The 22,421-nt window shown below is 54.7% G+C and overlaps 1 protein-coding gene across 4 annotated transcripts; it reads right to left on the minus strand.

The window, feature by feature from the left end:
* Positions 1–2: 2 nt before the first annotated feature.
* On the minus strand, positions 3–19,483 carry LOC139986637 (uncharacterized). Of its 4 annotated transcripts, none has more exons than XM_072002109.1 (6): positions 9,338–9,467; positions 2,434–2,681; positions 2,058–2,347; positions 1,222–1,394; positions 839–1,106; positions 3–757 (listed from the first exon to the last, which is right to left on the minus strand). In XM_072002109.1, the coding sequence occupies exons 2-6, from the start codon at positions 2,652–2,654 to the stop codon at positions 390–392; spliced, it is 1,320 nt and encodes a 439-aa protein (XP_071858210.1). In that variant the 5' UTR covers positions 2,655–2,681; positions 9,338–9,467; the 3' UTR covers positions 3–389. The 4 variants fall into 4 exon arrangements, with proteins under 4 accessions (XP_071858210.1, XP_071858211.1, XP_071858212.1 ...); XM_072002110.1 differs by lacking the exon at positions 9,338–9,467 and adding an exon at positions 6,252–6,762; XM_072002111.1 differs by lacking the exon at positions 9,338–9,467 and adding an exon at positions 4,897–5,093.
* Between the last annotated feature and the right edge of the window lie 2,938 nt (positions 19,484–22,421).

Raw genomic sequence — 22,421 nt, forward strand, 5'->3', positions numbered from 1 at the left:
ACCGTGAGACAGCGAGGTGTCGACGCCGAAATCGATGAAAGTCGGTCGATAGCACGTAGCGTGGTGACGACGACGTTTCCTTTTCCCCTTTTCGAGGGACGAAGACGACGAGAAAACTAAATATACGGCGGCGAATCGTCGACGAACGATCGACGAAAGCATAAACCTCGCTTATCCATTCCGCTGGTTCGCTTATCGGTCGCGTACGGTTCGTTGCACGGAACGTAACGCGGCAATGTAACAACGACGAACGACAACGGACAAGCGAGAAACGAAATACACACGACGACGACGAACTACGACGAAGGAACGCGCTCGTCGTCCGTTTCGCGTCGACGGTTGGCGTATCGCGGAAATCGTCCCGTCGATTCTTCGACGTTGAGATCAAATTACGTAGAGGCTAACAATTTGGCAGCCGCGGTAACGTGATGTTGATGATGATAAGGCGCTTCCTGGCTCCCGTAGTACGTTTGCTGTTGATGCTCGCTGGTCGCCACCCCTAGTTGATGAGGATGCTGGTAATACGAGGAGTACGGCTGACCGACAATGCCGTCGCAACTACGCGGTTCGGTTTTCACCGTAGCTACGCTTCCGGTCGCCAATAGAGACGTGTGTCCGAGGTAGACCGGCCTGTCCGACGAACTGGACGCGCCACCGGCGGTCGACTTGGACACCTCGATTTGATGCTGCTGCTGCTGTTGTTGTTGCTGTTGTTGTTGCTGTTGCTGCTGCTGCTGCTGTTGGCTACCCTTCAATTCTGTGGATGGCAGAAAGATCGCCGTGTGGAAAACGAACGAATGGCGTAAAGGATCGCGAGGACAGTGGATTCCGTGCTTACCCGTGGACGGAGAAGAAGCGGCCGAAACGGCGGTAGTTTCGTGATCCACCGTGGACGATCTGGCGTTCGATTCGGGCGTCTTCTTCGGTTTTCGTTTTCGCGTCTGAATACCGTCTTTTCGCATCGCGAGTGGTCTGTTGACGCCGTGCAGCTTAAAGTAGAGACCGCAAGCGTTGCAAACAGGTTCGCCTTCGTTGTTGCGCCTCCAGAGAGTGGTGGTGCGGGTACCGCAATTCGTGCAGCACAAACCCAATCGCCTGGTGGCTGTCTGAAATCAGCGAGCGACATCCGCACGGGTTCGTAGTTCGTAGACGGCCCGCGATCTACGACGAACTAAAACGCGGTCGACGCAACGACAGGGTTGTTTTTCGTCATCCACTTACCAGACGTTTGGACGGCTTTATCAACGGTCTGTTCATTCCGTTCATCTTGTGATAGAGTCCGCACGCGTTGCACAGATAATGCCCGGTGCCGTCCCTCCTCCAAAGTGGCGTCGATATAGCTCCGCAATTAACGCACTCGCGACCCTCGCCGAATTGAAAATCCATCGCGGTGTCTGAAACAATCGAGGAACGCCGGTTTTTTCGCAGATGGGTGAACGCGCGCGGCTTTCTCCCCCTCGCCTCCCCCGCCCCAGGAGGTCGTCGACGTTGCCAAAATTGTGGCGAGAAATTGCTCCACCACTTTTATACGTACTTTTATCGGATATGGAAGAGAAGCGGCGCGACGCCGCGCCGCCGTCGAGTAGCCGAAAAAACGATATACGTATGTAAGTATGTAAGTACTGGCGCGGAAGAGGAACACGCCACGCACCGTGTGCATCGGCGGTGGAACACTCGACCGCGAGAATTCGTTTGAAAGAAGCCGCTATCGCTCGTTCGGCGCAGATGGCCCACCACCGCCGGCATCACCACCGACGTCGTCGCTGCCGTCGCAGTCGTTGCCGTGGTCGTCGTCGTCGATGCGTGGCGGTGCGCGTTCATCGACCAGGAGAGAGAAGCTTTTTTCCTCTTATCGAGCACGCATCCGTCGCGTCGCACTCTGCCGCTTTTCCTTCGCTCCATCTACATGGTCTGGTTAACGTCCAGCGTCTCCTAGCGTTTTTGGCGATGTGGCGCATCGGATCGGCGGCATGCAACGACGAGGGAACCGAGGATCGCGAACGTTCGACGAGAGGGCGGATGATGGAGGAATCGATGGGGGATGAAATGATACGAACCGTAGGGAGAGGCCCGTTGAAATCCAGTTCCATCGTAGGCTCGCCAGGAGGACATCATGGCGACGTTTTGGGCGTAAAAGGGGGCGGCCGCGGCGAGGCTCGAATGAGGGTGTCCGGTGTGCGGATGGGCCGCGTGCGGATGCGGATGAGGGTGCGCGTGGCCAGAATGCGGACCCATGGCGGCGGCGGCAGCCGCAGCCGCGGCCGCGGATCCGCTCGCGTGGCCAGCGAGTGCGTGGTGCGCGGCGTACGTCTCCACGCCATGCTGCCACGAGGCCGCGGTCTTCTCCCTTTCGTATCCAAGGAAATGTCGTGGTGCGTTAGCCAGGATAGATAGGAATCGGACGATGGCGATCGGTCGCCAGCGGTCACTTACCAAGCTGGCGAGCCAGAACCGGGGAACGAGTGATACTGAGCCGCCGCCGCAGCGGCTGCCGCGGCTGTCGCCGCCGACGGGATCGTCGGCCTAGAAGATGGTACGTAGACGGGTGCCTGAAGCTGCTGGCCGTGTTGCTGTTGCTGCTGCTGTTGTTGCTGAGACTGCTGTTGGTAGTCGGAACTCGCGCCGTAACCGCTGCTTCCGCCCCCGTGGAACATCCTCCCCGAGAGCTAACACCACGGCATCTGTTCGACAGAAGAAAGCCCGGCGATTACTCGGTAGGTCGAACGATTCGAGACGCGCACGTACGATCTGGCACCCCGTGCGGAGCGACGAGCACGAAAAACGGAGGGGGTTCGCCATAGTGGCGGCCACGGAGAGAGATCGCGCGATTCGATCGACGAAAAGTTCGTTCGTTCGCTCGTTCGTTCGTTCGTTCGTACGTTCGTTCGTCTGTTCGTTCGCTCGTTCGTTCGTTCGTCCGGGTGGGACGACCGGCTGGTCGCAGGGCGCGGCAGGGGTCCGAGGGGCTAAGGGCAGAGGGGGTAGAAGAGCCAGGGGACGTCTCGGGGGCGGGAAGGACAGAGGGTGCGAGAAGGAGGTGCGCGCGCGCGCGAGGAAGGCAGCCGCGGACCTAGGAGCCCTCGCCGACGAACGGACCCGTGTGCGTGACCGTGTGCAGAGAGCAAGAGAAACGCCGCGAAACACAGACGAAGGGGGATGGAGATGCAGAGCGAGACGGAGAGCGGCGCGCAGCCGCGTCTCCACCTTCGAGGCGCGACTCCGCTCCGACCGTAGAATCGGAGATACGGGATAGCGGCCATCGCGGCCACGAATAAGATCCGTGTAGGCGGGACCAAAGCTCCGCCGCTTTCGCGCGTACGCGATTCCGCGAACGCGTTCTCGTCTCCGCGAACAGACTCGCCACCTCACGTTCCAATCTGTTTCTCCGTTTTTTCCATTCTTTCGTTTTTCTGTTTTTACGCGCTTCTTTCCCTGCCGATTCTATCCGATCCGAAGGGACGACTCGGTCTAGCGAGCGTGATACGGTCGGATCGCGTCGAGTCAACCACCGATCCGAATCGCTTACGAGCGATTCAACGAGGGCATTCGCGGTAGGCGGTCGAGTCGAACGAAAACCCGATTCAATCTTTTTACTACCGTCCAGTTTGTCTCTCTCGTCTCGTCTGCTTTTCGTTTTGCGATTTTCTAGTCGTTCCAGAAAACGCGCACGTCGAAGAAACCGAGGAAAAGCCGAGCCGCCGCCGGTTCGTGGTACCGATCGTGGGGATTTACGAGCGTCGCTTATCGGCCGCGAAATGCGCCGGTTTATCGACAGCACGACCCATCACCGATAAGTATCGCGCTTTGGTCGCTTCGACGAGGCGAGTTACGCGCGCGGATACGTCGCTTTCCCGGCGCAATCGTCGCGATCCCGTTTTCTCGAGAGAATTTTAAACACGAGCGTTCGGTATCGTTTCCGTGGATTTTCCGGGCGCGGGCCGTTCCGATGCGACGGGAAGCCTTCGCGGCGAAGGGCTTTAATGAGAACCGGTTAGAAGTCTAATCGTGTTTCGACGGTGTAGCGGCGGTGGAGCGGCGCCGGAACGAGCAGGCATCTGGCGCCAGGCCGAACTTTGCGTTTTCAAGGCGAAAGGGACCGCGCGAGATCTCGGGGAGGAACGACCACGAGCTACCGAGACTATCGCGCGGTCGCGCGTCCAAACGATAGACACGGATCCGCGCGTCCTCGAGCGAGTCGTTAAAAGGAGCGTGAAAGACTGGAGCGACGGTTCGGATGACCGGCCCCGAACCTCGACTCGCCGATACCATGCGACACGCTAATGGGAATAACGTTCTTCGTCCACCTTTTCGGTTTTTTCCTTTCCTTTTCCTCTTTTTTTTTTTCCCCAGCCGGACCGCGCGACTCGTCGTCTCGTCTCGGCTCGACTCAGCTCCATTCGGCTCGAGCTCGATTCCCCCCGTCCAAGCCCTTGCTCCCCTCGCTTCGTCTCCGTTTCTCTAGCGGCAGCCACCGAACGAGAGACGAGAGACGAGAGACGACGAACGAAACGAAAGTACACGTATCGATTCTCTACGAGCCCGATTAATCGCTTCGAACGCCTACCGGTTCTCTGTCTCTCGACCTGACTCGAAACGAGAGCCGTCGTTCCGCCTCTCACGAAATCAACGCGCACCGAAAAACGTTGAAACGTTTTCTCGCTCTCGGAGACGAAAGCCGACAGCCGAACGGAGCCGAGCCGGGGCCGAGCCGATTCGATACGCGAAAAGGTAACTCTCACGGGACGAGAGTCGGACGAGTCTGAATCGAGAAGCAAAGTCAAAGTCCGATCCGTCGCTGAGTGTCGCCGGATGGGCCGATCGTTTGGTGCCAAGGCGCCACGGCGCCGACCGCGTAGAAGGGTTTCCTTGTAACCACGTCGTAGCAACGCGACTCACACTCTCGCACGCTTCTGTCTCGCCGCGCTCTTCGTCGTCTCCTTCCATCCATTCGTCGTCGGCTACTTTGTCCTTCCGATTCCGATTCGCGGCAACGCTTCTCGCTCGATCAGATTCGCGTTACCTTCCATTCGCGTACGATTTCCGCAATTTCCCTCTCTCTCTCTTTCTCTCTCTATCTCTCTATCTCTCTCTATCTGACGATCTACCTAGATACGAACGATACCTAGATACCGAACGACGAGAGCATCTAAACGCCGGGAAGCGTGTTAAAATTCTTTTCTCCTGTCGATCTGGCGATCTGCTATCTTTAAGAACTAAAAGCGAAACGATGGAAGAATGGGACGGGGAACGGAAGAAACGGCGCTCCGGTGTGAACGCCCCTTTCCGTAACCCGATACCGAAGATGCAAACGAGAGATAAGATTCCTCGGAAATTGCGCACCGGTCCAGTTTCGGCACGCGCCTCTCACAGCCTGCCCGCCCTCCCTGCCGCATGGTTTCATTGACAGGCACGCGAGCTTCGCAGCGTTCCGGAATTTCTACGAGATTCGCTACTACGTTTCCGTCCGTTATTCTTCGTCCGTCGCTAGTTTCGTCCACGTTCTTCCCTTCCTTTCTCGTTGTCGTGCCAAATCGACGACGTACAACCAAGTAGATTCGCGGTTGGGAACTCTTACCGTTGCTCGGATCTGTAGCTTCGAGCCGAACTCGAGTACTCGGATAGCCACTCGATCGAGATCCGAGCATTCGGACCACGTTCGCGCCATTTAGATTTCCAGTATAGTCGTTTTTCTTTCAGGAATCTACTTACTCGTCAACGAGATTCCGCTGTATCGATAGATTCGATGAAAGTTTGTCTCTGCGGTGTGCGTTCAGACGCACGCGAGAGGAAAGCTTCGTACGTACTTGAGTAATCGTGAGAAATAGAGAGGAATCCGGATGCTCGAGTACTGGTACTCGTATCCGGTTCTTGAACGAGAGTTCGGGTATTAACGAGTACCGCGAGTACTCTCGGATACCCGGCTAAGAGCTCTAATTCACGTAGCTACCTACACGGCCGGGTGAATCGCATACGGTTTGGCCGCGTCGGCCGTTGGCATAAATCCTTGACGAATTTCATTTACTCGCGCTTGTGCCTCGACGAGCGTGACGCCAAACCGGGCCGCGTGAACAGCGCGAACGGAAAAAGATAGGTGGAAAAAGGAGCGAGTTGGAAGGAGGAAGAAAGAGGGAAAGAACGTGCATGTGGCTGTGCCTGTGTACGTGCGTGAGTGGGAACGGCTGGTGAGACAAACGGGGCTATGGGGGAACCGAGGAAAGAGCAGAGAAAGGAGGACGGATTCGTTACCTGACCTGCGAGAATTTCTGCTACTCGTCGCATCATCGTCGTCGCCGTCTTACGGAAAAATTCGCTACGCGTACACCGCGGAGAAACCGACGTAAAACTCGACACGCGGCGACCAATGCAGTGCCTACGATAACGCGGATAACTCTTGATTTCTATATCCGGCGATCGAGTACCGTTGCGAGCTCGAACGAATCCGCCGATAAACAAACGCGTTAAAAGAAATGTCAGCAACGCCGGCCGTTCGACCGACCGAACGAACCGAAAGATAGGTGCATCCGGGACACGGACGTACGCGCTAACCATCCAGCCGACTCGTCGAAGCTGGGTCGTTGCGACGACCTATTTTTCCACCACCGTTTCACCGTTCGCGATAAAAACTCGAGCGGAGAAGACGACTTCCGAACGCTAGGTTCGCGCAGCCATATTCCTGATAAGCGAGCCGAGGGGGGCCGTAGGAAATTCCTCGAATAGTTTCCCAACGTGACCGGTTCGAGCACCGGCCGTCGCTTCCACCGCGAACATCGATTCCTCCCGATCGTCCATCGAGTATCGACTCTATCGTTTCTTACGAAGAAAGATCGCGTCGATCGCCATCGAAGAGGAAAGAATCGAGGCAAAGGACGAAGAACGATTCGCGACGCCGATCCGATCCACCCGACTTTCCCCGTTGACGCGTTCATAATCGTTTTCCTCGACGTTTTCCTCGAACAGGCGTATCGCGAGAAGCATTTTCGTCGCACGAGCCGAAAACATTGCGCGTCATCCATTTCATCCTGTTTTCGATTAATCGCCATCGGAAAACGACGAACAACGATATCTTCGTTTGTACAACACGATTCTTACCTACAACGTGTACCTTTAAGATAATTCCGATCTCGACTTTGCAGCATTAGAAAATAGAAGAAAGCTTCGATTGGCTATTTCCATGGCTATTTGTACGTAAATCGTTTAACGATCTCGTAGACTGCTCGCATATCGCGGAGAGTTTCAAAGCGATTGTTCCAGTGAGAAATTTTCTATGTTCAACCGCGTAACGCCGATTGCCAGCTTGCTCGCCGCGCCGGCATAAATCGTATCGCCATTAATATTAATAATGTACTCTCCGCGATCGATATATCCTTTGAATCTTTTTCTACTATCAGAAAGTCGTTATATCGTATCTCGTTGTAGCTTTAATTGCGAGCGCAACGTTTACTTTTATACGTAAATACATATATTAACTGTATATATCTACACCAATGTGTTATTTTAAAACCACGTTACATTCGAGCAGCATCGTTTCGCTTGACGAAGATCGACAGTGGCAAGTATCGCGATGTTTCATCGCTATTTATCCAAAGAACATCGACGATGGTCACCGGGTTAACTCGGCGTACAGAGACTTGCGAGAGGCTCTCGACTCGATAAATCGTGTTATTCTAATTCGTAAAGCTAGCCACGCAAGCGTCATAGTCTCCTCCGAAATCGTCACTTTGTCGTGAAATTCGATCATCGTTGTTCTAAATCGTCGAAGGTTCGCTTCGGCTGTTCCACGAGGATCTCGTCTCTTCTCTCTCATCGTCTTTATCAACGACGCGTGAAAATTTTTCCGACGTAGCAGGTTTTTATTATCCGCCGATGATTTAAAAGTTTACAACAGGGTGGAATCCTTAATCGTTGCCTGATATATTCGAAGCAATCTGTTTCGACTTCATGAATGGAGTGTTGAAAACACGTTGCCGTTTAATATCTCGAAATGTCATGTTACGCGTTTCACGCGGAAAAAAAGCAGTACTTGATTTCATCTACTCCGTATAAACGATATGCCGTTGAATAAACGAGAAACAACAACTGATTTAGGCATTGCGCTCTCCTTCTCGTTATCTTCTGCTGTATTGCGTGTTTATTATTTTACATCAATGATCTAACCGGTGAATCTGCCTATGATAATAACGCGTTACTATACGCCGGCGACCTTACGCTGTATCTAAAAGTCGAGCATTCGCTTAACTCGCGAATCCGCGATTTAACTATATTAGCAAACTGGTGTTCTCTAAATGATCTAAAACTAAATATACCGCGATGCCATATAACGCGGGTTGCTCGTAAACGTTACACGTGCCATTTCCTCCGCGCTATCGACAACGTCCCTTTTCCGATTATATCGGAGAAGCTTGTGATCTAAGAGTTACATGTAAATTCGCATAGGTATATTGATCGCATGATTAACAAGGCGTACGAATGTCTGAGCTTTGTGAAACTCGTTTCACGCTCCATCTTTCACAGGCCAAAAGCTTTAGAAACGTTATAGTTGGGCCTACGTTAGAGTATGCATGCGTAATCTGGACCGCCCACCAAGATAAATATACATAAAACAAATTGAGTCGGTACAACACAAGTTTCTCAGACTTTTTATCGTTTAAGATGGAAATTCCTATGTTAAAAAACCACCATAGTTACCGGCTTAGTGAAAACTCTCTTCACCTACGTTCGATATTATCCTTCTGTTTATACTTTTCAACGAAAAAATTAAGTGTCTGTATATACTACGTCTAATACGACTCGACGACGGCCTTTCCACATCTTTTCGCTCCTCTCCACTTTTCCCTCTCAACATTGCTACCGAACAAACTGACTTTGCACCGATCCTCTCCGCACAACGTGACTTTTTCTTCCGGATCTGTCAAACCATCGAAACTTTCATTCAATGTACGCGTCGTTGACTTTAACTCGTACCACCCACTACACTTATTTCACTGTTTTTATATATTTTTTCTAATAACACGATAGCGTGGTTCGTATCGATGATACGAGAAACGACGCTGTAAAGATCACTGGATCCCATTATCGGACACGCCACGGATTAAAAAAAATAGCTCTCGCTTTTAAAATACTGTACTTCTTTCTAGCTATAGCACGTCGGGAATATACGTTTGAAGTACGTCATCGAATCACGTCAAATTGCTCGCTAGCGAGCAATACAAATTTCTAAGATACCGTCGCTTTCGAGATTAACGAACCGATGTACCGAAAGCTCGCTGTAACTATGAAAATATTCTTAAAACTTTGAACACGTTCACTTCGCACAGCGTAGAACCATAACGCACCCGACCTTAAAATTTCGGCTCGGTTTGTCGACTGTCCAGAAATTCTTGCACATTTCAAATCACGCTCTTATGATATCCATTGGAAGAAGATGACTTCTTCGTGTCGCTTTGGATCGGCTTAGTTTAAGCAACATCGACTTTGCTCAACCGCCAACGGCGTTAGCCAAATCTCCTTCGAATCGTTCTTATTAACTCGTAGGAAACTGAAAAAATCACAACACAAAGTCACTTTTGCCTTTCGGTTCATTCGGTAGTCTTGTACGCGGCGATAAAGGGCGCAATGCCCGTTAGATAAATAAATAGATAAACCAGCACCATTTAGCTGCCGTTAAGGAGATCGTTGCTATATCAATGGCATGGTAGAGTGTCACCAGACGTAACACTTTTGGATCTAAATATTTTCATTTTGACAGGCGAAATCGAATTTGCTCTCTGGCTGGCAGTTTTCTCGGACGGCTAATTGAGCCTCTAGCTAACAGTCGTCGCTGATGCGTCGGCGAAGCGAGCGATCTTATCTTCCTTATCTTCTACATTTGTCGTTTAGCTGTGTTTTTCCATCTATATCGCGCAAAATTTATATCTTTCCCTCTTTTTTTCCCGTTTTCGTAAGTATCGGTAACTATCTGTCGTTGTAAATGCGTTTGTTCTAACGGGCTCATTCGCGTATGAACAAATAGATGAAAACAAAGGCCAAGTTTTCGCTCGTACATCGACCGATATGATCGATCTGTTAAGATCAAAGAAAATTACGGCGTATCGCGCGTAACTCGTCAACGACGGTGCCAGAGTGAAGAGGCCGTGTTTCGCGTGTTGCAACGTGCAAGGGGTTGAAAGACGGAGGGCAGAGGGAACGTGATTTCCAGTAGGCGCAAGACGCGACGCAGAGATATAGTACAGTGAGTGAAAAGAATTGATCTCGTGCCAAACCGTCTCTCATTTACTAATGCGTTACCAGTATAGATCAGGGGATGGCGTTGGAAAAGTGACGGTAATACGATCTGCTGTGCGTCGGCTTTGGCTGCGGTATTGCTCTTAGTTTAGTTCGACTCTTGACGCGAAAAGCGATTCTTATTATTATTCTCGTTAGTTCGTCCCTTCGTAAAGAGAATTTCGAGCAATTTTTTGAAACAGCGCGATTCGCTAGCCATGGAAGCCGAATGAATTGGCGCGAACGCGAGCGAGAAGGTTTTTTCTAGCAAAGGAAGGGCGCGTTTAAGCGGATGCGCGTATCGCTTCTCGAAAAAAGCGAGCAATTTAAAGCGACCGTGGCAACCGGTACAACCGTCGCTTCTGAGTTTCCACGCGTTGCAAGTAAACGAGATCGCGATCGCGCTCGCATACGAAATATCGAGGCGAGCCCGTAAATATCAGAAGCGACGACCGTACACCCGCGTTTCCATGCGTCTACACGACCGTGCGCGCGCAAATCCAAAGAACGAAGCTCTTCCGTTCGCTAGCCGTGGAACGCGACTCGACTCCACTCCACTCTACTCCACTCGACTCGATTAGAATCCGAATCGAGTTTCGGTTCTCCTCTTTCTCTCTCTCTCTCTCTCTTTCTCTCTCCGATTCTCTGACTCGCGCGAACGCTACGCACGCCAGGATTCTCGTTTCTCGTGCAGACTCGTTGCAATTATCTTCTTCTTTCTACTCGGAAAACATCGTTGCGTTCGCGATCACGGCCACGTTTTAACGATATTTCGCGTTCCTCGTGGTTTTCCACGCAGGAGAACCGCAGGAGGAATAGGAAGAGGGAAAGAGAAAACAAAGAGCGAGAAGGAAAGGAAAAAAGGAGAAAGGAACAAATGAAAAACGAGCGCGCGATCCGCGACACCCGGTTTGCCTACTTACGCCTACTTTAAAGTTTAGGCGGACGGCGAGTCGCGACGAAACTACGTCTTCTGCCGAGGCCGAGGATCGCGAACGTTGCAGCTAGGTCCGACAGAAAGCAGCGGAAAAACGGAAAGCTACGTTTAATAACTCTGGCCACCGGGACTACCCGGGTACCGTTGATAAGAGACAAGAGCGGTTCTTCCCGGCGATTTAAATATTTATGAATTATAGAGTGGCTCGCCTTGTAGTTGGCGAATTTTTGTCAACGACTTTGAACCGGGAAGCGAGTAACTTCTCCCCTTCCTCTGCCGTCGTCTCTATTCATTGGCCGACTCTAAAGGAGATTTATGCGCGCAGCCTCGAGCGTCGAGAGAAAAGCACGCTCGAAGGCATTCGCGCGTTTCCAGCAACCAGTCGAAACACCCAACGAGAAACGCGACGGTCGCGAGCCGAAACGTCGCCGCGCGATCCATTTCCACTCGAGTTTTTACATTTGGGTCCGGGCAGCTCGTAAACGCGCCGCCGCACATCCCTCGTCCCTCGCGCGGACACCCGAATTGCCGGTTCGACTTCCGGTTTAAGCGTAGAACACGACTTTCCAATAAGGTCGTCGCCGATCTTCGGTCCCCGGATCCTCGGTATGTTTCCACCGTTTCGGGTGGCCGAGTTCAGGTACGAGAACGTTTTCGACCGAAACGCAACCTGCGGTTCCCTATCTTCCTTACGATATCTTTGCCTCTGCCTGTTGTCGTGTCTTTTTCGTCAGCCCGGTGGCTGGCGGCTGACCGTCGACGAACCCGGCTGACAGATGGGAAAAATCGAGCGGTTCCGCCATATCACCGCGGTAGGTAGCATCGGTATCGATTTTGCCAAAGTGGCGACGCAGGGGGTGTGGATCGAACGTACGACCGCCATTTTACTCGGACCCACCATCGCGGTTTCTTTCTCTCTCTCTCTCTCTCTCTCTCTGTCTTTTTCTCTCTGGCCCTCGTTTCATCCCCAAATCTATTTTACGGAGAAACGACCGAGCGACCGGCCGGCCGTAGCAGTCCATTACGTTCAGCCGTCCTGTCGTTAGTTCCCCCATCAAACGAGAAAGCCCATCGATAGCAGGGGGTCGTCGGTTTATAGCCTCCTCAACGCCATCGTCCCTGCCTTTCGCGCTTTTCGTTTCGGAGAACTAGGCTCGTCTCTGTTCGCGATATTCTCCCTCGATCGCGATACCAACGATCTCGCCACGAGTCGGCTGTCGAGTAGCGTTTCGTCGAAATACCGAAATGCTCGCCGCCGCGTAGTCGCCAGAGGCGGCGAGTAGACGACTCGGGGATTCGGGCTAATTATAATATAAAACTTGCCGCGCCTTGTCGCCTTTCGTGTTCCTCCGCGATTCCTTTTCCTGTCCGTTTCCCTCGGGAACAAGGTTGCGCCATTCGTCGCGGGCTCAGCCGTTCCCAACCGAAAGTCGCGTTCGGTCACGGTCGCTTGGAACGCGCGTCCTTCGCTACCGGCGATCGATCGATCTCGCGTCGGATCGACGTCCGTTGGCACGGCCGGCGGACGATCTCGAAGCGGCAAGACTCGCGAGTCGTGAGATCGCGTCGCGTGCCGCGAAATCGTAGCGATCGCGTCGAGGGGCGATCTCGGCTTCGGTTGAGAAGCACGGTCGGTGTATCGGCAGGCCGTTGTCTCTATACTCCTCGAGGGCGCTCGATCAACGCACCAACACTTTCACGGCCGAGCCCCGATCCGATGCACGCACGCACACGAGCACGCCGTCGACCAGCCGCCCGACCGACCAGCCAGCCATCCGACCAGCCATCCAGCCAGTCGGCCCAACAGCCGCATAATACACGCGCCATAATACGCGCGCGTCGCATTAGACCTCGGTTAAACGCGGTTGAAAACTCTACGATCTGCCTGCTTCCCCGTCCCCCCCGCCCTCCGACTGCCACGATTCGCTCGGAGCGAGTCACAGCGCGGATCAGCGGTTTGCGGAAAAACGCCGCGACAGCGTTCGACGTACGTTTGCTGGTTCTGTCAATGGCAACGCGGTTGCGACGATTTTCCGCGATTCCGGTGGTCTCCGGATCGGTAGTTGAAACGTGGAGTGGAGGTCGGTTTTCGACGGCGGACCAACGAGGGAAAAGAGCACGAAAAGAAGGAAAGTGGAAGGAGGAAGGAGAGAGAGAGAGGAGAAGGACGCGGCGAGCTAGCTTTTGAAAAGATCGCGCGTATCGGGTCTGAACGCGACGGAGAGGAATCGATCGCGCGCTAATTAACCGAGTCGATTATTCGGCTGGCATGCACCGTCTCGGACCGGTTCTACCGTTCTCGAGCGTATCCGGGAAGTTCCGTGTAAACGTTGCGATGGAATCGCACGAAGACACTTTGCTCCCGTTGCCGATCCCGTTCTCGCTCTCGGTTCGTCGCACGGCCGCGCCGTTCCGTGATCGGTCACTTTACGTCCACCGGCGTAAATTCGCCAACGGATCGAAGGCGCGCTGACGCGTTCCCATGCGTGACACACCGGACCACGCTTCGCCGGCGAACGAGCCAGCCAGCACCTTTCGACTTTTTCGTGCACGCGATCTGGCGCGCGTGGTCGCCTCTCGCGACTCGTGGAACGTCGCGTGGAATCGAGATGGTGGAAGCGCAGAGGAGAACGAAGGGCGAGAGAGGTTTCGTGCGAATCGGTCGGCCAGACGGTTGCCGGCCGAGACCGGTAGCAGGAACGGACGCTGCGGGACGTGCGTACGCGCGATCCAATTATCCGGTCGGTCTCGGAGAGCAGATCGCGGTCGCGGTTATCATAAATCAAGATTAACGGTCGAGAAGATTTTCGCCGCCCAACCGGTCGTGAGTTTCGATTTTTCAACTCCGAATATCCGCGTGCCGTTCGGTTACATCGCGTCTCGTCGGTACGCTCGCGTGGCTTTCTAGCGGTCGCGCCACTAGGAAAACAAGGGAGAAAGGGAGAAGATAGAGGAGGAGGAGGAGGAAGAGGAGGAGGAGGAGGAGGAGGAGAAGAGGAAAGCGGAGCAGAAAGAGAGCTATCGCGATCAACGTCGATGCGTTAACGGGTTAAACGTATTCGCGATTACGCGATAATTCACGATTTTTGCCGCAGCATCGGGTAAACTGGTTTCGCTCTCGCGGGAAAAGACCGACTTCCTGCTCGCGTCGATCCGACGCGCGACGCCAACGGATTCGCCGGTATCGATGATTTTCGAGCGGCGATCGAGCAAACGCGTTCGCGTCCGCGACTGCTCTAGCGCGCGCGCACGCATCGCCGACCAATCTCGAGCATAAACCGGTCACCGACCGGACTCGAACGAGTTACGATAAATCGTGAGTAACGGCCGCCGACCGGAGAGATTCGCTGCCGGGTTCGCGTTAATTTTCTGTTTGTTTTCTAATTAACTTTGAGAACGGTGGTCCGTCGTGGTTGGCACGACGATCGCGCGTGGCCCGCGTTCCTCGTACGCCCTGTATGTACGCTCTCGTACACGCCTGGACTCGCGGCATCGGGCGTCGTGGTCGTCGGTGATATTTCGGCGGAAGTGGAAGCCGATGATCGCGAGGTCCAGCCTCTCTCGCACCGTCGATAAGCATCGCGAGAGAGACGTCCGAGGGCCACGGACGTCGCGATGTTCGCACGGTATTTACCGTTTCCGCGAGGAGTTTAAGGCGCGACCGCGTTTAAAGCGATATCTTTCGATGATCTTTCGAGTGGTCGAAACCGGTCAAGCACCGGATTCCGCCGTTGTATAGGTATCGATCCAAGGTATAACCGCGATCCGGCCGAATACGTGGTCGGTACAGCGCGAGTAAGAAGATGCGCAGAAACGGCGCGACGATACCTTTTTACCTTTATCGTCCAATTAACGATAAGGATTCGTCGCGTTTATTCCAACCGGACCGGAATTGCCTCTACCAGACCGAGACGTTACGATTATTGTCCGGACCAGCTACGGCTACGATTTTATCGCGCTCTCTCCTACGATCTTCTCCGATCGAGTTAATCCGCCGGTTGGTAGCGTGCGAGAACCGGCGATCGCCGCGCGTCTCGTTCCATTGCCATTTTTTCCCCGTTTTCGATTCACCGCCGAGGAACACGGATCTGCGCGCGGCTCGTCGCGTGTCGATTTTTACCAAACTGTGTGCGACTCGTTGGTTCGTTGCACGGACCACGCTTCATTTTACCGTTAATCGAGTTACGTAATCGCGATATATCGAAGCTAAGCACGCGAACCACGCGCCACGCCGTTCTTCGCGTTTCGCGTCTAACCGCGAAAGCCGTTTCTCGTCCTTGGCGTTTCGACCGAAGCGGTCGAAAGACGGAGCAGTCGTCCGACCGACGACGAACTTGCCAACGGCGAGGGTGCTCGCCGTATCTCTGGCAGCACGCCGACCGATACGCGTTTTATCGCATCGTAATTCCTTACGGCCGGTTTTAACTATCGCGAGTGTCCCGCGGAGGGAGCACTGGTGGGTGCTGCGCTGTTCTTCCGGTTCCCACCGATCCCCTCGTGCCTTCTCGTGCCCGTCTCGCTATCTATCCCTCGCGTTCTAGTCGGTCCGTCGCGGCCAGCTTCGATTTCGTTTCGATCTGGTTTTCCGTGCTGCGTATCGTGCAGAACCACGCCAACCAGATCGTCGGAAAAGAAGGAGAGAAGCGGGACGGTTTAATCACGCGCAATCGCTAGGAGAAATGCCGCGTGTCTTTCGCGGTCGGACAGACCGAGAGAAGAGCGCAATTAGCGGCCGGCTATAATTTAAGCCGGTTCGATTAATGCATCTGCCGCGGCGCGGCGACGAGCTTGGGCCGCGCGCCACCCTTCCGAGATAGGCGAGGGACGGCGAGCGATCGTTGTCTAACCATGGCGAGCATTTCGTCCGAGCTCTCACCGTGGTAATTAACGTTCGCGATACGTCGTCATCGGCGTTGTCGTCGTCGTCGTCGTCGTCGTCGTCGTCGTTGTTGTCGCCTTCCTCCATTTCCTCGTCGACGTTGTCGTTGTCTCGCGGTCGAGAGGTTCGTTAAACCAGCCTCTCTCTTTCTTCTCACTTCTCTCCGTCTCGATTTCCCCTCCCTCGCACGGCCTCGTGCGGCTTTCGAATTTTTCGTTTACACGGCGATTTCCTCTCGATACGAACGCTACCCGTCACCGTCACGCATCCCGCCGCCAAGCCAGCCACGGACACGAGCAGCCGTCGTCGATCGACGACGCGAATTCCATTCAAACTCGATCGCCACTCCGCTAATTACGCATGGTAATTAACGTCGCGATACGCACGATTCGCCGTTGACTTCGTTAAATCGCGCGCTCGTTCTCCTTTTTCGTCGCCGGCTCGTATCGTCGTTGTTTCGCGCACGATTCCTCGCCGCAATTTCTCCGTCCGTGCTCCGCCAAACACGCCGATTCGTCCGGTCTCCGCCTATGCGTTCGATCGCCGAGAATTCCGCCTCGCGACGGTGTTTCTTTTGCTCGTCGCGAGCTAGTTGACTCAAAGTCGCGACAGCCTCGTTGTACAGTTATATCCCGGATCCAGGATCGAAAGCTTGGCGTGTGTGTGCGTGCGTGCGCGCGCGTGCGCGCGCCAAACCACTCGGAAGAAAGAAGAGGAGACGAAGGAAAAGGTAAAGAATAAGAAGAAGAAGAAGAAGCGGAGAAGGACGAGTACGAGAACCGAGAAAGACAGGAAAAAGGTGGCAAAGGATCGTTTATCCGGGAGTCGCGGCGCTCCGGCGTTATAAGACGCGGCTGTGCGTGCGACCGCGCGAAGAAGGTGTTTGCATTGGCCTAGTGCCGAGCCGTTCGCGGCTTAAATTAATTACCTCGTCCTCCGACGTAACGGGTCTTTGGCCGATGCGCGCAACCTCGCTCGCCTCCTCGATCGCTCGATACCATTTTACCGGATTTTACCCCGTGCCGGTCGTCCTCTTCTCTACCGGCGACCGACTTTGCAAAGCGTCGACGAATTTCAACGACGCGCGCCATCGCCACGCACGATCGTCGCGTTTTCCGTACGAGAGAAAAACTCGCGAAGACGGCGAACAGCGCGGCCCGTACGATGACCGAAAACGCGGCTGATAAATTAGGGGACTTTGCCTATTCGTGATTCTCGAACGAGTCGTGAGATCGTTGGAGATCTTATCGATCCGACGGCAGACAGCGTGGCAACGTCATTATTACGAGAACCCATGGCGATCGTTATCGATTCGTAAAAACATTAACGATCGTTTTACGATGCTCGATAAACACGACACTCGATAAACGCGTATCGTACCGAAAGCGAACGCCAATAAAAATATCTATTCGATACGCGGAATAGCTATTACGGTAAATTAAGCGTGCTTCGCGCGTTTCCCGATACGCTAACCCAACGTTACGTACGGTTTACTCGCGTCTTTCGTCTACTCGCTGCCCAAACTTTTCGTCTTTCCGCGTCTCGCGATTTCAGCTTCTTTTTCTTCTCCTCCTTCTTTCTCTCTGTTCTCGTCGGAGAACGGATCCGGAACGCAACGGATACGTTTCACGCGCGGACTCGATCACCGGAAAACGTAGGATCGGTGGTCGTCTCGGTTGTACGTTGGAAATGAGCGAGCGGCACAGGTACTCGACGCGACGCGCTCTTAATAGCCAAGCTCGAAAGGGTGGCTAGAAAAAAAGACGGAACGGCGTGGTAACCGAGAAAGGTCTGCTTTCTTCGTGAACAAGACAAGGCGCCGGGCGACAACCAATTAGGCCTAAGAACCGGACGAGTGTTCTCGTAGGGAGACGCCGACCGCCGGCCGCCGGCGCCGTTACATCCCTGGAAAAGCCACTCCAACCTCTGCTTCGGTCCCTTTGCGTCACGATCTTCTCTCGCGTCGTTCCTTCTCGAGTGTGACGCGACCAATTTAAGATTCCAGACCGTTCGAATCGTTCGACGATCGCGTCACACGCTACCGCCTCTGCGCCTACGTACCGCGTGATTCTCCTCTTCGCGCGATATTTCTCGCCTAAATTTTCCACGAACATAGTCGCGTTTCACTCGGCTAGAAACTGGTCGGATCGACGTATCTTACCGCCGTTTCTACGGGAAATGGCCGTTCAGATAAAACCGCCGGGGAAAGAATGGCGGTGCCGGCATGGTCCGATGTATGGCGATAAACGCGCGGCAACGTTTAGACGCAACGAGCGAGTTTATCGTACGTCGTTTAACGCCTAACGACCCGTTAAACGCTGTTCTTGAACGTTGAAAATCCGCCAGATTTTCGGCCAATTTCTCGCCTTTCGGCCGCCTACGTTTCGTTACACCATCGGTGTGCTCGCGACGAGGAAAATTCCTTTCGCCGATTTCGAATCGGTATCGCGGATGAACGCGCTCGGATCTTCCACTGGAACGAATCGAACGGATTCGCCGAGCAATCAGACCGAATCGAACGGAATACGAAAAGCGATACGCTCGTATCGCGCAGGATACTGCACGAACGTCGCACGATCTACCTCCATCGTCGTTATCGCTAATTAACGCCGATAACCAAAAGCGTACAGATAACCACCCGTATCCTTCCATTACGAGGAACGCTTCCTCTTAGCTACGCACCGATTATCGCCACCGTGAACGAAAACGAACGCTCTCGTCTCTCCGGAGACATCGTCGTCCCGTCGTACGCGGAGTAATACGCACAGCTACTTACTCGTAATCAGCCGTCCAAACTAGACATCCTAGCGCGCCGGGGCAAGGTCGAATCGGACGTCGATGAAACGTTTCCACGTGTCCTCCGTATCCGCTTCCGTTTCCGCTTCTTCTTATCGTCGTCGTCGTTGGCCGCCTGTCAGCTGACAATCGTCCGTTGGATTTCACTACCGGCAAACTCCGTCGCCGACAAAGCGAAACTCGAATCGCGTTTGCAATTCCACCGAGGAGGATGACGCGTTCCACGCGACCAGGATCATCGAGTCGACGAACCACGGCACCGCGATAGCGAGCGACTCGCACGATGTATCGAGAAACGGCCACCGACGGCGGCGATTAGCGTCGACGAGAACCGTCGCGTGCGAGAACCTGGTCGACGCTCGCGGTCATTTCGAGAAATCGCGCGAAACGCGCTTTCTCTCTCTCTCTCTCTCTCTCTCTCTATCTCTCTTTCTCTGTGTGTCCCTGTGGCTCGAGGTAAGGGAGCCCGCACACCGATTCGTTTCACTGGCGCGCACCGATCGTCGCGACGACGCGATTGACGATCGAGTAACGCGCGTGACGACGTCGCGGTGGGAAACGCGAAACGACAGAAGGGAGAGGACGAAGAAGAAGCGCGAAGCGTCTCGGAATCGCGCACATTCGTCGAGAACTGTGAGACAGCAGCGCGAGCCAACGTCGGAACGAGCGTGGAAAGGACGCGGAGCGAAAGAGTTCCAGAACGCGGTGCAAGCGATGACTGCGCGCGGCTTCGACGCTCGCTTGGACAGTCACCTTTGGCGCGGCGATCGTTGGCGTAACGGGGAGGGGGTGGTTTGGTCGGAGTCGCGAAGGCGAACGCGAAGGCGAAAGCAGTCGCGGCGTGGTCTAACGCGGGGGCGGGGGCGAAGGCGGAGGCGCGATCCGAGTCGAAGGGCGAACGCGACCGCGGACCACGGATCACCGGCGAGGAATCGTCTGGTCGTCGCCACGGCGGCTCGTCCAGGTTGTCCGGCTCTTGGCCGAGAGTCACGAGACTGTGCAGAGGCGAAGGAAACGGCGCGAGCCTTCCGAAACGGAAGAGAACGAGACGGAGGTGTTGGAGGCGCGTGGTAGGGATGAAAATCGCGAAGCGAACGCACGCGACCACGGCAGCTACGGCGAAGGAACGCGCGTCCCAGGCAGACCGAGAGGCGGTCCGAGGCGGCGTATCGTGCCGACTCCTGGGAGGCGGAGTCTCGACGCCCACGAGCACGAAGGGCGTCGAACGACCGAACGACCGATCGACCAGCCGACACGCCGCGGCGCATCGGCCACCGAGCAATTTTCATAAAATCCTTTTTACTCCAGGCTGCTCCGACCTCTCTCTTCCGCTCTTTCTCCCTTTCTCTCTGCCTCCCTACCACCGGTCTTCTCCAGCCCTATAATGTCCGACCAGATCGAGCCAGGATAAGCCGTGTCCGCGACCGGATCGTACTTCTCCCATATCTTCGGAAATCCGCGTTGCTTCGCCGCGCGGTACTCGCTTACGAACCTACGCGCCAACCTCTCCCCTTCGCGTCGTCGTCGTCTCGCGCGTCCTCCACCCTTCGTCGTCGTCGTCGTCGTCGTCGTCGTCCGTCTCCGCCGTCGTTTCTCCTCGGTCGTCCGATCGTCCGAGAAACACGTATCGATCGGCTATTCGCGGCACGACGATGAGTCGCGTTTTTCCAACAGCATCGCAATTTTCGGCGCGTCGTGTCCGTGCCAGAAAATACGGGAACGCGAGTCCGAGAGCGGAAAGCGACGGAGCACGCGCCTATTTTGCGCCACTTACCGATCCCCCTATCGGAAAACCGGACGTAGCGTGTCAGGTAGGAACCCCTGCGAGTGCGATGCTTATCGCCAGACCGGAAGTTCGCATCCAGGCTGACCCTCGGCCGAAACCCCTCGTACCTCGCCCCTTGCCCCTATCTTCTACCCCTATCCCATATCCGTCGTCGGCCAATGTCGACCACTTCCATGTCTCGCTTCCATCGCCCTCGCCTACTCTCTTCCTTAACCTCGCCGTATCGCGCCCTTTTGCACGCACCCGCGTTTTCCCTCCGAAACACGGCTACTCGACTTTTCCATTTCTAGGATTAGTCGAACCGTCGCGCACGTCATCCGAGCCGATCGTTCGATCCGTATCGATCTTCGGGCATCTGCGTCCACGCGTTTTCTCCGCGTTCGTTTCGAGCCTCGTCCGTCCGACGAGCGTGCCAAATGTTACGACGTTTTTCCACCGTCGTCGTCCTCTCTGTGCGTTGTCAAAAGTCGGAGCAACCCCGCTCGAGCTACGAATCGAAGACGCGTGGAGAAAACGCGCAGCCATTAGCGCGGTCTGCGAACTCGACAGACGTCCGTTCGATTCGTTTCGACGCGCGCCTCCGTCTCTTCCATCTTAATTCCGACTCGATGGAAATCGACGCGACCCTGCGGAATTTCCTGCGAGGCGACCAAGACACCGACGCGCGATCCACGTCCGATGGCATCCGCCGGCTTCGGGCGAAAATTATCTCGTCCGTGGCAGCGAGCGTCCTCTTCCAAGAAAAACGGTCGCCTCGTTCGGTGTGGTCGTTCGATTTTTCTCTCCTTCGTTTCGCCAATTGCGACCAACCTTGCGAAAACGTGTCGCGCCCCTTCGTCCGCGATCGCCTCTTCTCGATGGACTTTCGAATTTCGGAAATTTGTGAAACCGCCGCGCCGGACGGGACTCTTCTCGATCCGATAAATTCCATAGGATTCGTCGAAGGATGAAAACAAAGGCGAGATGCTGATCGAAATGCGTTCCTACTCAGCGGAGACCGCGTCGCGCCGTTAATCGCCGGTACTCTGTTCGATTTGTTGGAGCGTTGGGTCGAAGAGTCGGTAGAGAATCGGTCGTAACCGGCGTAACGAAGGTCCCGATTATCTCTTCGGGACGTAGGGATAAAATACGAGTGGTAGAGCGTGCCATTAAGTAACGGCGGAGATAGATAGGTGTGGCGCCGATCGGAAAATTGGAGGGTGCAGCAGCAGCAGCAGCGTCAGCAGCGGCAACGGCGTCGAGCGTTGCGGGGTGGCCACCCTGTCGTTCGTCTCGCGACCATCGTCCGTTGGTCGGTCGTTCGACGTGGAAAACGATCTCGGCCGATTGGCAAAGCTTTTCCGTGCGCGTTCGAACGACTCGCGTTCCTCGAGACGACGAAGCGAGAGCGTCCGTGGCAGGCAGAACGCCTTTCACTCGCGTAGCCGTGATCGCGCGACAATAAATCAACCGACACGCATTAAGCATTAACGCATTTACATATCGACGTTGGTGCGCGAGCGCGCGTCACCGCGCACTAAATCACACTGAATTTGAAAATAATGCATCCTACGAATTATAAGTCGTGGCTGGGCTGGCGTTGCACCGTCTCGCGCCTATCTGTTCTCGCGGGGCCTGTTACCGCGAAGCGATCCGACGAACGCGAGTCGCGCGAGTCGACCAAACGATCGAACGAAAGCCGCAAGGACGAGGACGAGGTCGGTCGAAGAGAGAACGACTTTGCGGGAATCTCGATCACCCGGGTGAATTGGTCGCCGGCGAAG

This window comes from Bombus fervidus, chromosome 4 (genome assembly GCF_041682495.2).
Source record: "Bombus fervidus isolate BK054 chromosome 4, iyBomFerv1, whole genome shotgun sequence".
NCBI lineage: Eukaryota > Metazoa > Arthropoda > Insecta > Hymenoptera > Apidae > Bombus > Bombus fervidus.